At 56.6% G+C, this 14,161-nt stretch overlaps 1 protein-coding gene across 1 annotated transcript in view; it reads left to right on the top strand.

Moving 5' to 3' along the window:
• LOC308160335 (serine/threonine-protein kinase WNK2) overlaps positions 1-14,161 on the top strand; it is a gene marked incomplete at both ends in the record, with an annotated part of 54,824 nt that overhangs the window by 27,366 nt on the left and 13,297 nt on the right. Inside the window, 12 exons of the mRNA XM_080534252.1 lie at positions 1,585-1,864; positions 2,129-2,260; positions 2,631-3,700; positions 4,826-6,829; positions 6,929-6,967; positions 7,449-7,622; positions 8,232-9,314; positions 9,501-9,833; positions 10,153-10,199; positions 11,428-11,587; positions 11,690-11,806; positions 12,306-12,476. Coding sequence (XP_080390378.1) covers positions 1,585-1,864; positions 2,129-2,260; positions 2,631-3,700; positions 4,826-6,829; positions 6,929-6,967; positions 7,449-7,622; positions 8,232-9,314; positions 9,501-9,833; positions 10,153-10,199; positions 11,428-11,587; positions 11,690-11,806; positions 12,306-12,476 — 5,610 coding nt within the window. The remainder of the gene's footprint in view (positions 1-1,584; positions 1,865-2,128; positions 2,261-2,630; positions 3,701-4,825; positions 6,830-6,928; positions 6,968-7,448; positions 7,623-8,231; positions 9,315-9,500; positions 9,834-10,152; positions 10,200-11,427; positions 11,588-11,689; positions 11,807-12,305; positions 12,477-14,161) is intronic.

The following is a 14,161-nucleotide window of genomic DNA, read 5'->3' as shown; positions in this document are numbered from 1 at the left end:
TGTGTGGTTTTCAGAGGTGGAGATCGTCCACTGGTTGTTGGCAGACGATGAAGAGGGTTAAAGAGGGGCAGAAGTCGGGTTGGCACAGGCTTTTAAGTACCTCCAGGTTACTGGAGGATGGAAGCAAGGCTTACTACGTCAGCTTGGAGTGGGCTTTGATCAGTTTGTCTTACTGTTGCCTCTGCTGTTTTAAATTGGCCCCAAGCAGAATATTCAGATCTCTGACGTGGCTGGTCTTGAATGCCTCCCCTGCAGCTCTTATCTATTCCAACTGGTCCATCAGATGGGAGGGTGTTGTGGACGAGTGTTAGTCTGAGTGAGCTGCATTGTTTTGTTGTGTGTGTGTGTGTGTGTGTGTCTGTGTGTGTCTGTGTGTGTCTGTGTGTGTGTGTCTGTGTGTGTGTTATGAATGGGCCAGCCAGCAGTGCTGAGTGTGTGTTACAGGTAGTAGGGAGGGCTATCAATTCCTCCGACAGGCAGCTAGCTGACCTGATTTCCTCCCTTTCTTGAGCCGGGGGGAAATTTAAGGTCTGGCTCTAACGATCGTTTGGGGAGTCGGGGCGGGGCGGTGGACATGGGGCCCAGCAGCACAATCAGGCTGCACGGTCAGCATTTCCCATCTCAGATCACCACCCCTCCTTTCAGTGTGATGACTCATCTATCAACAGAGAGGCAACATGGGAGATGCAGTTTATCTTCATCGATGGGCCTCTTGTCTCCGGCCGAGCGGAAATGATGCCTCTGAGGGTGATGGTGTGGGGGGAGGGGGGGGGCGGGGGGTTGGTGGCCTCGTTCAGCGAATGGTTTATGACACGTTTACCATATTTACAGCCTGCGTTGATTGAAAAAATCCATTTTAAAGTTATTAAACGTGCCCTTCGTGTGCAGTGATTTCCTCTTCAGCGGTTTTAAAATCAACTTGATGTTTCCGTAAGAAGCGCGGACTTAATCACTTTGTTGTCAGCTTTGACGCCAGTGTGGAATAAGATGCAGCCTACAGGACGCCTGTTATGAATAGTAAATAGTAAATTGGAATAAGGCTATAGCGCCTTATTCCAAAGCGCTTTAAAATGGCCTCGCATTCACCCATTCACACACGTTCACACACCAGTGGTGGCAAGCTACCATGCAAGGTGCCGGGCCCGCTCATTGGGGAGTAATTTGGGGTTCAGTGACTTGCCCAAGGACACCTAGATACGTAGCCAGCCAGGGATCGAACCACCGACCTTGCGATCATTAGACGCCGGCTCTACCTCCTCCTATGCGTTGCCTAACAAAGGGAGCGTTTTGAAACATTTCAAGGGCTTGTTTGTTCACAGTCACTGCAGAAAAATGCCGCTCTTTATTTTCGAGTGTGGCCTCTCGACTCTTTGACGACGCACCTGTTCTGTGTCCTGTCTGAAGGAGAGTTTGTGACGGAGACAGTCAACCCATCCAGCTGCTAACAGATGGAATATTCCTCCACTCCTCTGTCCCCCGAAATAGATTTTCTTTCTTCCGCTTCCTGCGCTCTCTCTCTCTCGCTCTCTCGCTCTCATGCTCTCGAAATACCCGTCACGCAATGCTCTTTCCCGTATCCGTCAGGTGGAGTCCGGATTCTTCCACGACAGCGACGCCAAGATTGTAGGGAAGTCGATCAGGGACCGCGTGTCGCTGATCAAGTGGAGGAGGGAGAGGAACGTGTCTGCCGCACCCCCGGCGGACCAGGTTGAGGGGGTACTCAAGGTGCAGGCCACCCCAGCCCAGGGGACCTCTGCTGGGGCTACGCAGGGAGGACAGCCCCCTCTGTTGGAGCCTGAGGAGCCAGAGGCCGACCAGCATGCCAGGCTGTGTAACTTACCAGCTAGCGCCACCTCTGTTACATGTGAGAACCCACATATACACAAATTAAAGAGTTCCCCCCCCCCGTCCCCCGTCCCCTTCCCCCACACACACACACACACGGTAACATGTTTCAAATGAACCACTCCTCTCTCCTCTGTCACATGGCATTGAGTTGATCTTTGATGGTTGTGTATGTACATTGTAAATTAATCTTTAATAAGTAACTGTGTGTGTATGTGCGTGCTGAGTGTGTATGTGTGTGTGTGTGTGTGTGAGAGTAACCCCCCTCTCTGTCTATCTGTAGCAGACAGTACCTTTGACAGCGGGCTGGGCTCTACTGTGTACTCTGACTCCCACAGCAGCCAGCAGAGTGTCCTCTACCAGTCCCTGCTGGAGCCCGTCGCCATGGCAACGCAGCAGGTCTGTACCAGCAGCAGCAACACACACACACACACACAAAGTGTCATTAACATCGTTTCACACCCAGCACATATCTACACACACGGCATGTGCACTTTGCACACAGGATCATTAACATATTTACACACACACAGGAAACAGGGTCATTAAGATGCCTGCACACCACACATAGATATTGGTCATCAGTCCTTTACATCACGTGTATGCCCCACACACACACACACACACCTTCACATGCATATACCTCCTCATGTATTTATTGAGGGGTTGCCAGGCAGCCACAAACACACACGTGTGTGTTCATACAGTCCCACAGTCCATCCATCTCCATCCCACTCCATCATGTTTTTGTGTTGAGACATTTTGTTGTTGTTGAGCCTGTTGAGTAACGTGGGGTTCTGCCCGGCCGGGTCGCTGTCCGGATCAGCGCCAGCGCAGCGGTCCGTGCTCCACCTCGGAGCGAGCCCCGTCCCGCGAGCGGGGGGGGGGTTGGCGGGCCGCCCTGGGCCCGGAGCTCAGAGTGGGCGGCGCGGGGACGACGGGCGCCCTGGCGCGGCGGGGAAGCACCTCCGTCCTGGACGCGCTGCGGGGCGGCTACGACCTCGCCCACCTCCAGACCCTCTCCCCTCTGTGGCCGCAGAACACCGCCGGGCCCTGCGCCCCCCAACTCCTCCAGAGGGCGGCCGGCCCCGCCCCCCCCACGACGCCAGAGGACCTGCCAGAGCCCCCCGCCGAGGACGGTTTCCCTTCCCAGCGTGCTCTGCCTCTGCGGCGGCTCTCGCTCCTAGAGTCTCGTCGCCACAGCGTGGGAGCCGCCGTCGAGCCGCCGCCGCCGTTGTCATCAGAAGCCACCAACGGCGTCGGCATGGTGCCGGTGATGCACGGGGGGGGGCGGAGGCACTCCGACCTCAGCTTCCTCCTGAGCCTAAACTCCGCCCACCACCTCCACACCGCCTCCGCCGCGCCCAGGACTCACCTGTGCCACACCTGCCTCTCCGTGCTCCTGCTAAGGTCGCGGGACGCCAGGCACCGCCACCCGCCCCCGGTCGCCATGCCGACGCACCCCTGCGCGTGCGCCTTCCGACACCAGCACCCCCCCCCTTGCTGGACGACAGGAGGGGTGAAAGGTCATCAGAACCACTTGGGAGGAAGCGACGGCTCGGACTTCTCCCTGCTGCAGAAGTCCCTCCTCAACATCATCAGCCGCAAAAGCACCGCCGCGGCCCCCCCGCCCGGCCCAGGGCCCCCCCCCGCCCCCCTCCTCCTCCACGTCCCCGGGGTCCACCGGCCTGTCCGTAGCTACGGAGACGGCAGCCTGGCGTTCCCCCTCAGAAGCAGCAGCAGCAGCTCGGGGTGTGAGATGGTCCCCACAGCGCCCCCTCTGGCCAGGCCCCCACAGGACCGCAGAGCCAGTTACAGTGCTGGAGAGCAGCGAGCCAGCGGCTCCATGGGAGTGGTAGGTCACACAGGGGAGACCGGGGCCCTGCGGTCCGTCCCAACAGTCTAAAGAGGCTTCCTTCCTCGTCTTCTTCTCTCCTGTCTACTCGTAGGGCAACAGTGGTGACCAGGTTTGACACAGCATACCCTCTGTGCTCCGCTGTGGCCTGGCTGTGTGTTCTGGTCAGGGTAGATGAAGTCAGAGGAGAGAAGAGGGGGACGGAGCTCCTTTAGACTGTTGAGACGTACGCAACCCTGACCCCTTCAGCCCGCCTCGAACCGCCTGCTCTACAGCCTCGTTTCCCTGCCTAGGCCTCTAGAAGGCACTCAGTTCTAGTGCGATGCGGGGGGGGGGAGGGGGGAGTTGAGTTGAGTCCCCCCCCACCCCCCCCAAGTCGATGGTCCTCTCTGACGGCCCACTCTGGGACAAGCCAAGCGTGTGGAGGACCGTAGAACCTGCCCACTAACTAACCCCAGCCACAGCTGACGCCTGATGTTAACGACTTCTCTCTTTCTGCTTCACTGACCCAATGCCAAACACGCACCGCCGTCTCCTTACCCAGCTTCGCTTGTACGCCCCCCTCCCCCCTTCCCCCCCCCTTCCTGGGTCCCCCAGGGACTGACAGATGGTGCCTCCAAAAGAACACAATTATGGCTACATCCTGTATACCCCCTCCCCCCCCCCCTCCCGCCTCCTCCCTCCTGCGCCTCCTTGTTTTAGTTGCACACCTGCCGCCGCCTCCTGTTAAAGCCGCTCATTGTGTTCCGATGAATGTTTTTCCAAGATGTTATTTTTACCCTTCATCCACTCATTATCATTGACATCCTGTGTTGTTGTAAGGTCATATGTTGCAGGTTGTATTTTGTAGCCTAATGTATGTTTTATTTTGGGGGGTCTGCACAATGTTTTAATCCAGGTTTGACTTAGTTCATTGACTAGATTATCAGACCAATGATTTCCTATCAACATACAACAGTCAGCATAGACTTCAATGAGGGCTTCAGTGTGTCTCCAGAGAGGTGAGAGAGAGAGAGAGAGAGAGAGAGAGAGAGAGAGAGAGAGAGAGAGAGAGAGAGAGAGAGAGAGAGAGAGAGTGTGTGTGTGTGTGCGTGTCTCCTGACATGTCTCTGTCTCTCCTCCCAGCCCGGTTCGGCGCTGCTCCAGAACCACCCGTCGCTCCAGAGCCTGCCCTCCTCCCCCGCCCTGCACAACCCTCTGCAGTACCTCCAGCCCAGACACAGCTACCCCGCCGCGCCCCCCCACACGCACGGCCAACCCCCGGTGTCCCCCGCCCCCGCCGCCTTCCCTCCTCCCCAACTGGCGGCCAACGCGGCGAGCTACACGCCTCCGACGCCGCACCACATTCCGGCCGCGGCGACTTACTCGGCGTCGAACGTCGCTCCCTGTCCGCTACAGACTCAGGCTGCGCAGAGCTACCCTGCTCCCACTCTGCAGCAGAACGCAGCAGCAGCAGCCAGCTACGCCTCAGCCGCAGTGCCCATGCCTCAGCCGCAGACGCCAGCCGGCTACGCCGCAGCGGCACCGCCCGTACAACAGCCAACCGCCGCGCAGAGCTACAGGGCTCCGACTCTGCAGCAGACCCAAGCTGCAGCCGGCTGCCAGGCTCCAACTTCTCAGCAGACTGCAACTGCAGCAAGTTACCCCGCTCCGGCCATGCCGGTCCAGCAGACTGCTACTGCAGCTAGCATAGCAGCTAGCATAGCAGCAACAGCAGCAGCGATACCCTCGCAGCTGACTGCACAGAGGTACACCACTCCAGTGGGAACTCAACATCTGCAGCAGCAACAACAACAACAACAACAACACAGCCAACCCATACAGACCTACGCCCATACCGCACCCGCGGCAGCTGCCCTCCCCCTAGCCCCGCAGAGTCCGACCCCCCACGCCCCCCCGATGGCCACGGCCGTGCCGCCCACTGCCCCTGTGCATTACAGCCAACAGACGGCGCAGGCCCCCGTTCACCAACACAGCCAGAAAACAGTGCAGAACCCCATACTACTATTACAACAACAACAACAACATATGGCCCAGCCCACTGTCCCCAGCCTTCAGACAGGACAGGCCACCGTTCCGCATCAACACAGCCAGCCAGCCGTGCAGGTCCCAGTCTCACCTCACGTCCAGCCAAGGGTCCAGCAGACTCCAGCCGCCCAGACCTACCCACCAGCTGCCCCGGTAGCCCTACAGAGTTACCCCGCCGCACCCCTGACGGGGCAACAGAACGCCGCTGCTCCGCAGAGCTACGCGCCCGCCACTCCGAACGCGCAACAACTGCAGGCCGCTCCGGTTCCGAGTTACACGTCCACGCCACTGACGGCCGCAGGGCAGACCTACGCACCTGCCCCTGCGCCCCACCAGACTGCAGGGCAGACCTACGCACCTGCCCCTGCGCCCCAGCAGACTGCAGGGCAGACCTACGCACCCGCCCCTGTGACCCAGCAGACTGCAGGGCAGACCTACGCACCTGCCCCTGTGCCCCAGCAGACTGCAGGGCAGACCTACGCACCTGCCCCTGTGCCCCAGCAGACTGCAGGGCAGACCTACGCACCTGCCCCTGGGCCCCAGCAGACTGCAGGGCAGACCTACACACCCGCCCCTGTGACCCAGCAGACTGCAGGGCAGACCTACGCACCTGCCCCTGTGCCCCAGCAGACTGCAGGGCAGACCTACGCACCTGCCCCTGTGCCCCAGCAGACTGCAGGGCAGACCTACGCACCTGCCCCTGTGCCCCAGCAGACTGCAGGGCAGACCTACGCACCTGCCCCTGTGCCCCAGCAGACTGCAGGGCAGACCTACACACCTGCCCCTGTGACCCAGCAGACTGCAGGGCAGACCTACGCACCTGCCCCTGTGACCCAGCAGACTGCAGGGCAGACCTACGCACCTGCCCCTGTGCCCCAGCAGACTGCAGGGCAGACCTACGCACCTGCCCCTGTGCCCCAGCAGACTGCAGGCCCACAGGCCTACCCGGTGGCTAACCCCTTAGCGCCGCCACAGAGCCTTCCAGCTGCGGCCACTACAGCGCAGCAGCACAGCCAGGCCGCCCCCCTAGCCCCGGTCCAGCAGGCCGCCCCCCTAGCCCTGGTCCAGCAGGCTGCCCCCCTAGTAACCCCGGTCCAGCAGGTGAGCGGAGCAGAGCATCAACAGCTCCTACTGATTCCTACTCCGACGTGGAGAGCATCTCTCTACATTTCTGACCCTTTTTGTTTTCCTTCCTCCTAGTTCCACCCTGGTCTCTACAGCGCAGCCTTCCTGAACCAGGTACGTCTCCCTTCCTCTCAATAAACACTCGAAAAATACTCGGATATAAACAGATTAACATTGTTTTCGATGATGATCCTGCTTGTTTGCTTGTCTGATTGTCCCTGTGGGATAAGTGTGTGTGTGTGTGTGTGTGTGTGTGTGTGTGTGTGTGTGTGTGTGTGTGTGCACGGTATGTGAAACATAACAAGCGGTTTCCTCGGACAGTAGCCAAACCGAGATAATGAAAACGATAATAAAGGGTTTTATCCGCTGCATCCGCAAGCCTGTGTGTGTGTGTGTGTGGCAGATGCTGGCTGACTCCAGGCATGACGACAGGATAGGAAATGTGAGTCATTCTGATCTAGGTCAATAGCAGGAAAAGCAGATGTCCAAATGATAGATGTAACCACACTCCTTCCCTTCACTCTCTCTCTCTCTCTCTCTCTTTCTCCCAATTGCCATTCTTTTTCTCCTTTTTTTCTCACTCTTTTCTCTCTAGAATCTTCTTGCTGGCCCAGATGGACAGAACCTCCTGCAGCATGTCCACCAGTCATCTTCCAGTTTGCCTGCTCAGGCACCGCCTCTTCAGCAGCCATTGGCTCAGGCTCCTGTCCCTCAACCGCTACAGCCGCTCCAGATCTCCACCTCCCTGCCTCCCACACACCTTTCCCAGGTAACAGCCTCCCTCCACCTCCCTGTCACCCACACACATACACACATTTCCCATCTCTCTCTCTCTCTCTCTCCCCCCTCCTTCTCTCTCTCTCTCTCTCCCCCCCTCCCTCTCCCTCTCTCTCCCTCTCTCTCCCCCTCCCCCTCCCCCTCCCCTCCTCCTCTCTCTGACTCACGACTGCCTGACAGATCCGTAGCTCTGCCTAACAGATGTTCTCATATCTAGTCTCTGAGCGTGTGTGTTGTTTGTGGTTGTGTGTAAAGTACACTTTGGTTGCTAGCTGCTGACAAGATGATGGTGATATTGCTCTCAATGCATCCTCCTTGTCTGCTCTGTGCTCTGTGGCCTGGATTCACAAATAGGATTTAACCCTAACCCTAATAATAATAATATATATTTTTTTTTTTTAAAGAGCAAACTTAAGAACAGAGTAAAGAACACTCTTAACCTTTTTGGGAACAGTATTTGAAATGTTTGAATAACAAAAATGGCAGTTTACATTCTGAAGACATTTCTTTTAAGAACCTTTTTGTGAGTTCAGGCCCAGACGCTGTCCTCCTTTTGATATGTTTTCCCTTTTCTATCTACTGTTTGTTTTCCTTCTCCCAGTTTCTCTCACCATATCCCACCATCCAAGTGGTGACCTCCATGACTGGATGTGACTCCTACCCCCACCCCCACCCTGCCCCTCTGTCCCCCTACCTCTCAACTGCCCCTCTGTCCCCCTACCTCTCCCCCGCCCCTCTGTCCCCCTACCTCTCAACTGCCCCTCTGTCCCCCTACCTCTCCCCCGCCCCTCTGTCCCCCTACCTCTCAACTGCCCCTCTGTCCCCCTACCTCTCCCCCGCCCTCTCCATGGCCCCTATCTACCTGTCTCCTGGCCACCCTGGCCCTATGACCCCCTCTGTCTCTCCCCTCACCTCCCTGCACATAGAGACCGCTCTAGCGCCCCCCGGCACCCCTGTGCCCCTCATCCCCTCCCCCTCCCCCACCCCCCTGCTGGCCGTGGCAGCGCCCGTCATGCAACAGCAGCTGTACCCCGCTGCTCCTCACCCACAGCCTGCCCACCTCCCGGCCATCACCATAGTACTACAGAACCCCCCTCTAAACCCTGCCGCCCCCCTACACCACACACACCCCACCCCGCCCTACCCTGCTGCCCCCCTACACCACACACACCCCACCCCGCCGTACCCTGCTGCCCCTCAACACGACACACACCCCACCCCGCCCTACCCTGCTGCCCCTCAACACGACACACACCCCACCCTGCCCTACCCTGCTGCCCCCCTACACCACACACACCCCACCCCGCCCTACCGTGCTGCCCCCCTACACGACACACACCCCACCCTGCCCTACCCTGCTGCCCCCCTACACCACACACACCCCACCCCGCCCTACCCTGCTGCCCCCCTACACGACACACACCCCACCCCGCCCTACCCTGCTGCCCCCCTACACGACACACACCCCACCCTGCCCTACCCTGCTGCCCCCCAACACGACACACACCCCACCCCGCCCTACCCTGCTGCCCCCCAACACGACACACACCCCACCCCGCCCTACCGTGCTGCCCCCCTACACGACACACACCCCACCCCGCCGTACCCTGCTGCCCCCCAACACGACACACACCCCACCCCGCCCTACCCTGCCTCTCTGGCCACCTCTCTGCCCCTCAGACAGGTAAGAGCAGCAGTATAGCTATTTACCAAAGAGGAAGTGCCCGCTTGATCGCCTTATTCTTTAATGTACATGCTCGTGTGTGTGTGTGTGTGTGTGTGTGTGTGTGTGTGTGTGTGTGTGTGTGTGTGCACGCGGCCCTCCCAATATTGTATGTTTTATTGTGTTTTCTCATCCTTTCTGGAGCAGATCCCACAGCAGCCCCAGTCCCACCCCCCAGAGGCTGCCCCCCCCCCTGCCCAGCCGGCTGGGTTCTACCCTCCCCTCCACGGCGGCCAGGACACCACCACCATCGCTGCCGCAACCCAGCTGGACCAGAACCAGAACCCGCCCCAAGCGCAGGCTCCGAGCCAAGCTGCAGCACCGCCTCCGCAGCAGCCACCCGGCTCCCAGGCACCCCCCTCCTCCTCCTCCTCCTCCTCTGGACTTGCCAGCGCCGGCCTGACTCAGCAGAACCAGGCCAGCGGTCCCGCGGGGACCACAGGTTCTACGGGACAGGCCCCAGCAGAGCCCAACCTAGAGGTGTGGAGACACTCACTCACTCACCATCACCTCTCATTGCCCTTCCTCTCTTTTGCCTCTCTTACAGCCCTGGGGAGCATCACCATCCTTGTACCCCCCTGTTTTCAACCACTCCTACCTCTGCCCCCCCCCCCCCTCACAGCACCACTCATATCTCAACTGAAAGAAAACTCTGACCCCTCTCCTTCTTGACTCACCAAGCACTCGCATCTGTCTTTACATGGCTAAACAGGTCATTACACGTGACCATCATCGTCCTCTCTGACTAAATATGTTTTTGTTTTTGTTTTTGTTCTGTTCTGTTTTGTTTTGCCTGAAGGATCCTGCTTCAGATAAACAGGCGTCCGGACAGAACGCCTACGACAGGTAGGAGCTCATCTCGCTGGGGAGAGGGGGAGGGAGGGGAGGGAGGGGAGGGAGAGGAGAGGGAGGAGGGGGGTGAGGGGGGTGAGGGGGTGAGAGGGAGGGAGGGAGGGAAGGGAGGGGGTGAGAGGGAGGGAGGGGGGGTGAGGGGGAGGGAGGGGTGGGAGGGAGGGGGTGCGAGGGAGGGAGAGAGGGAGGGAGGGAGGGGGTGAGGGGGTGCGAGGGAGGGAGAGGGAGACAGACACTGTGATGCTCATCAGCCAGTCTTCAGCATGAGGGCACAGTAATCTGTCAGCTCTCTCAGGGAGAGGGGTGGGGGGTGGGGTGGGGGGGCTTTGGTGTTTTGGTGAGGGTGGAGAGATGGTAGCATAGCAGTGGTAATCTGCCCGGGGTTGTGGTAGCAGAGAGAGCTGCACAGGCTTGTGGTGGCGCTGGGTGTGGTGTCTGACGACCATGATGATCTCTGAACCATTGAACCATGGCCTTGTAGGGGCTGAGGGAGGATAATGGTGTCTTCTGGGGGGGGGGGGGAGCAGCATAGTTTTCAGGACGTGTGTTTTGGTTCAGGATGACAGATTGGCGCTGTGTGGAGGAAGTCTGGATACTGTTTCTGTTCTGTATTTGTCTGAACTTGACACCAAGATCCATGATACAATAACAACCCTCTTATCATGTTTTGAGAAAGTAAATGTGGGCCCTCTCCTATGCCTCATCTGTTTTACCAACTCACCCTCAGTCTGGATTTTGATACATACTGTATACCATGACTGTAAACATCTTTTCTGCCCCTTTCGGTTCAGCATAGTACTGTAGCAGGAGAACCCAACTGCTGTCCTCGTTTCTGTAACTCCCTTTAAGTTAGATGCCGAGTGCACAGTAGTGTTCCATCTATGGGTCTAAATCGGTGTTTCTCAAACCTCTCCTCGGGGACCACCAGCCGTTCCACATATTTGATCTGTTCCACCACCAGCACACCCGATTCAACTAATCAAGTACAAATCATAATTGCTTTGCACTTGATTAGTTGAATCAGGTGTGCTGGTGGTGGAACAGATCAAATATGTGGAACGGCTGGTGGTCCCCGAGGAGAGGTTTGAGAAACACTGGTCTAAATCAGTCACTTATTAAAAGAAGCAAGAACCAAACCCAGGTATTACTGGTTCTGTGTGTTGTGTGCATCGACTGACTGACTGACTGTCATTTTTCTTTTTTTCTCAACTCTGCGAACCAGTGTCAACTCTGACGCCACCTCGGGCAAGGAGATGAGCGACGGTTACGAGGGGACGCACGGAGGGAAGGGCGAGGCCAAGGTCCGCAAACACCACCGCAGGTCCACGCGCACCCGCTCCCGCCAGGAGAAGATCAACCGGCCCAAACTCAGCATGCTCAACGTGAGTACAGGACTGATGGACTCTCCATGGACTTGGGCCGGGGGAGGGAGAAATGATCCTCTCCTGACCTCTCACCCCTGGCTCCTCTTCTGTCCTGTTCAGGTGTGTAACACGGGGGACAAGATGGTGGAGTGTCAGCTGGAGACCCACAACCACAAGATGGTCACCTTCAAGTTTGACCTGGACGGAGACGCCCCCGAGGAGATAGCCACGTTCATGGTACGGCCCCCCTCTCGTCTGTCGGACCTCACGGCTGGGTGCCGTCTCACCTGCAAGCCCACCTCTCGTTTGAGTGAGATGAGATGAAAGAGCATCTCATGTCTCAGGGCGCTGCAATTCCCTGTGATGCTGTTCTCCTCTGCATTGCAGCAAATCTCTCTCTCTCTCTCTTGCTCTCTCTCTCCCCCTCTCCCTCTCTCTCCCCCTCTCCCTCTCTCTCCTCCCTTTCTCTCTCACTCTTTCGGGTACTTACATTTAGAGTTGGATTAATATTTCATAGCACATGCATTTCTTTATTTAACTCTCCCTACAATGTTCTCTATGCAGGTGGCACACAAAGTAAATTTTTGATGTCTCGCCTCTGGTGAAACGATTGAACCACCTGAATGTTTGACAACAACCAAACTTTTCAGACTCTAGGTAGTATAACAATGATGAGTGACCTGTTCTCTCTATCTCTGTCTTGTCCTGTTTGTCCTGTCCTGTCTGTCTGTCTCAGCTGGAGAACGACTTCATCCTGCCCCTGGAGAAGGAGATGTTTATCGAGCAGCTGAAGGACATCGTGGACAAGGCGGAGGACATGCTGAGTGAGGACACAGAGGGGGAGAGGAGGTCCGACCATATAGGCAGCCCCCAGCAGAGCCATGGAGCTGGCATCCTGACGGGAGAGGTGAGACAGGGCCGTGGGGGAGTGTTGTGAGACAGGGCTTTGGAGGAGAGGTGAGGGAGAGGTGTGAGACAGGACCGTAGAGGTGAGGGAGAGGTGAGACACAGAGCTTTGGAGGAGAGGTGGGGACAGGGCCATGGACATCTCCCAACACCTCTCCCCTCATGATGACTTTGCCAACAAGGGCGGCCAAAAACCATTCACTGCAACTGCGACTTAACTGAATTGGGACCACTGGTAGAAAGGTCATGTTGTCGTAGAGAGCCCCGGAAACCGTGTCCAGACAGTGCTAACTGCGAGAAGGACGGCATTCAAATCCGGAGACTGTCCGCTATGACCTTCGTAGAGGGATCAAGCCAGCCAAAAGTAATTAAGGCAAGGACGTATGTGGAAGGGTCTCCACACGATCTCTGACTTCAAAGAGAAGCCCCAGCTGCACAACCATGGCTACTCTCTACCAGACGTGTTGAAACTCTTCTACGCCCGCTTTGAACTGAAGCCACTCGACCCTCCTAGAGAGAGCCCAGAGAGCCCACACCACAGGCAACACAGCCAGCCCTCGCAGAGGAAGACATGCGTGAGGTTTTCACGATCCCAGGGGCCTTCTTCAGAGGCACAACCGAGAGCATCCTGACGGGATGCATCACTGCCTGGTACGGGAACTGCACTGCCCATAGTCTCAAAACGCTGCAAAGAAAGGGAAGTACGGACAGCTGAGAGGATCAGCGGATGTGAGCTTCTCTCCATCCAGGACACCTACAAGGACCGGTGTGTCAGAAAGGCCCTCAGGATTATTAAGGACCCCAGCCACCCCAATCATCACTGTTCAAACTATTGCCGTCAGGGAAACAGTACCAAAGCTGGCTAAAACCTAAAAGATGTCAAACTAATTCCCCCAAGCAACAAGCTCCTGGAGAAATGCACTGGAAAAAAGCAAGAGACCGCCACTCCCAAACCAACCCCACACACACTACAAAAATGAACATATTTCACCCCATTTCCTGACCGCAGAGGTGGATCTTCTTGGACTTCATAGACTTAGCCAGCATGGAACATTGGATTGCTAATAGGCATCAGGCACTCTCTGATAATGTTTCTTGCTGGGACCAAACCATCACCATTCTGAAGACGCTACTATAGGCTAATCAATTTGCTCCTTCCATGGGGTCCTGTGGGGTGGGAGTGGGTGGCGGGGGGGTTGTGATTGGGCGGGTGGGTGAGGGGTATCTGGGATAGGTGGGGAACTATTGGGGTAAAGGGAGATCGGGAAGGGGAGGGGGGGGGGGGGGTGAAAGGTTTATGCGAATTCTGTATTTGTACTGGTAAACCATATTTTTGTTATTCTATTTTCTCCTTTGTTTATTTGTATGTTACCACTCCCCTTGTTTTACTCTCTGAAATAATAATTTATTTATTTTTTAAAAAATAACATATTATATTATTAGAACTACTTGCACACTACTAGATTCAATTGTTAACTACTTGGCTATTTAACAACGGTACTGTATTATATTGCGTTCCATCTCATTGTACTTTACACAGCATTTTTGCATTATCGAAGCCACTGTAGTACCATCACTTTATTACTTTATACGGTAGTTTTACTTATTTTACTTATTTACTTTACGTATTATTGTGATTTTGTATCTTGATGCTGCAATGCCAATGTTGAGGAACCGAAGCAGTTT

The sequence above is a fragment of the Nansenia antarctica genome (genome assembly GCF_963989245.1).
Source record: "Nansenia antarctica genome assembly, chromosome: 6".
NCBI classification, from domain to species: domain Eukaryota; kingdom Metazoa; phylum Chordata; class Actinopteri; order Argentiniformes; family Microstomatidae; genus Nansenia; species Nansenia antarctica.
The sequence above is the reverse complement of the archived record's forward strand: the minus strand, read 5'-3'. Positions and strand labels throughout refer to the sequence as shown.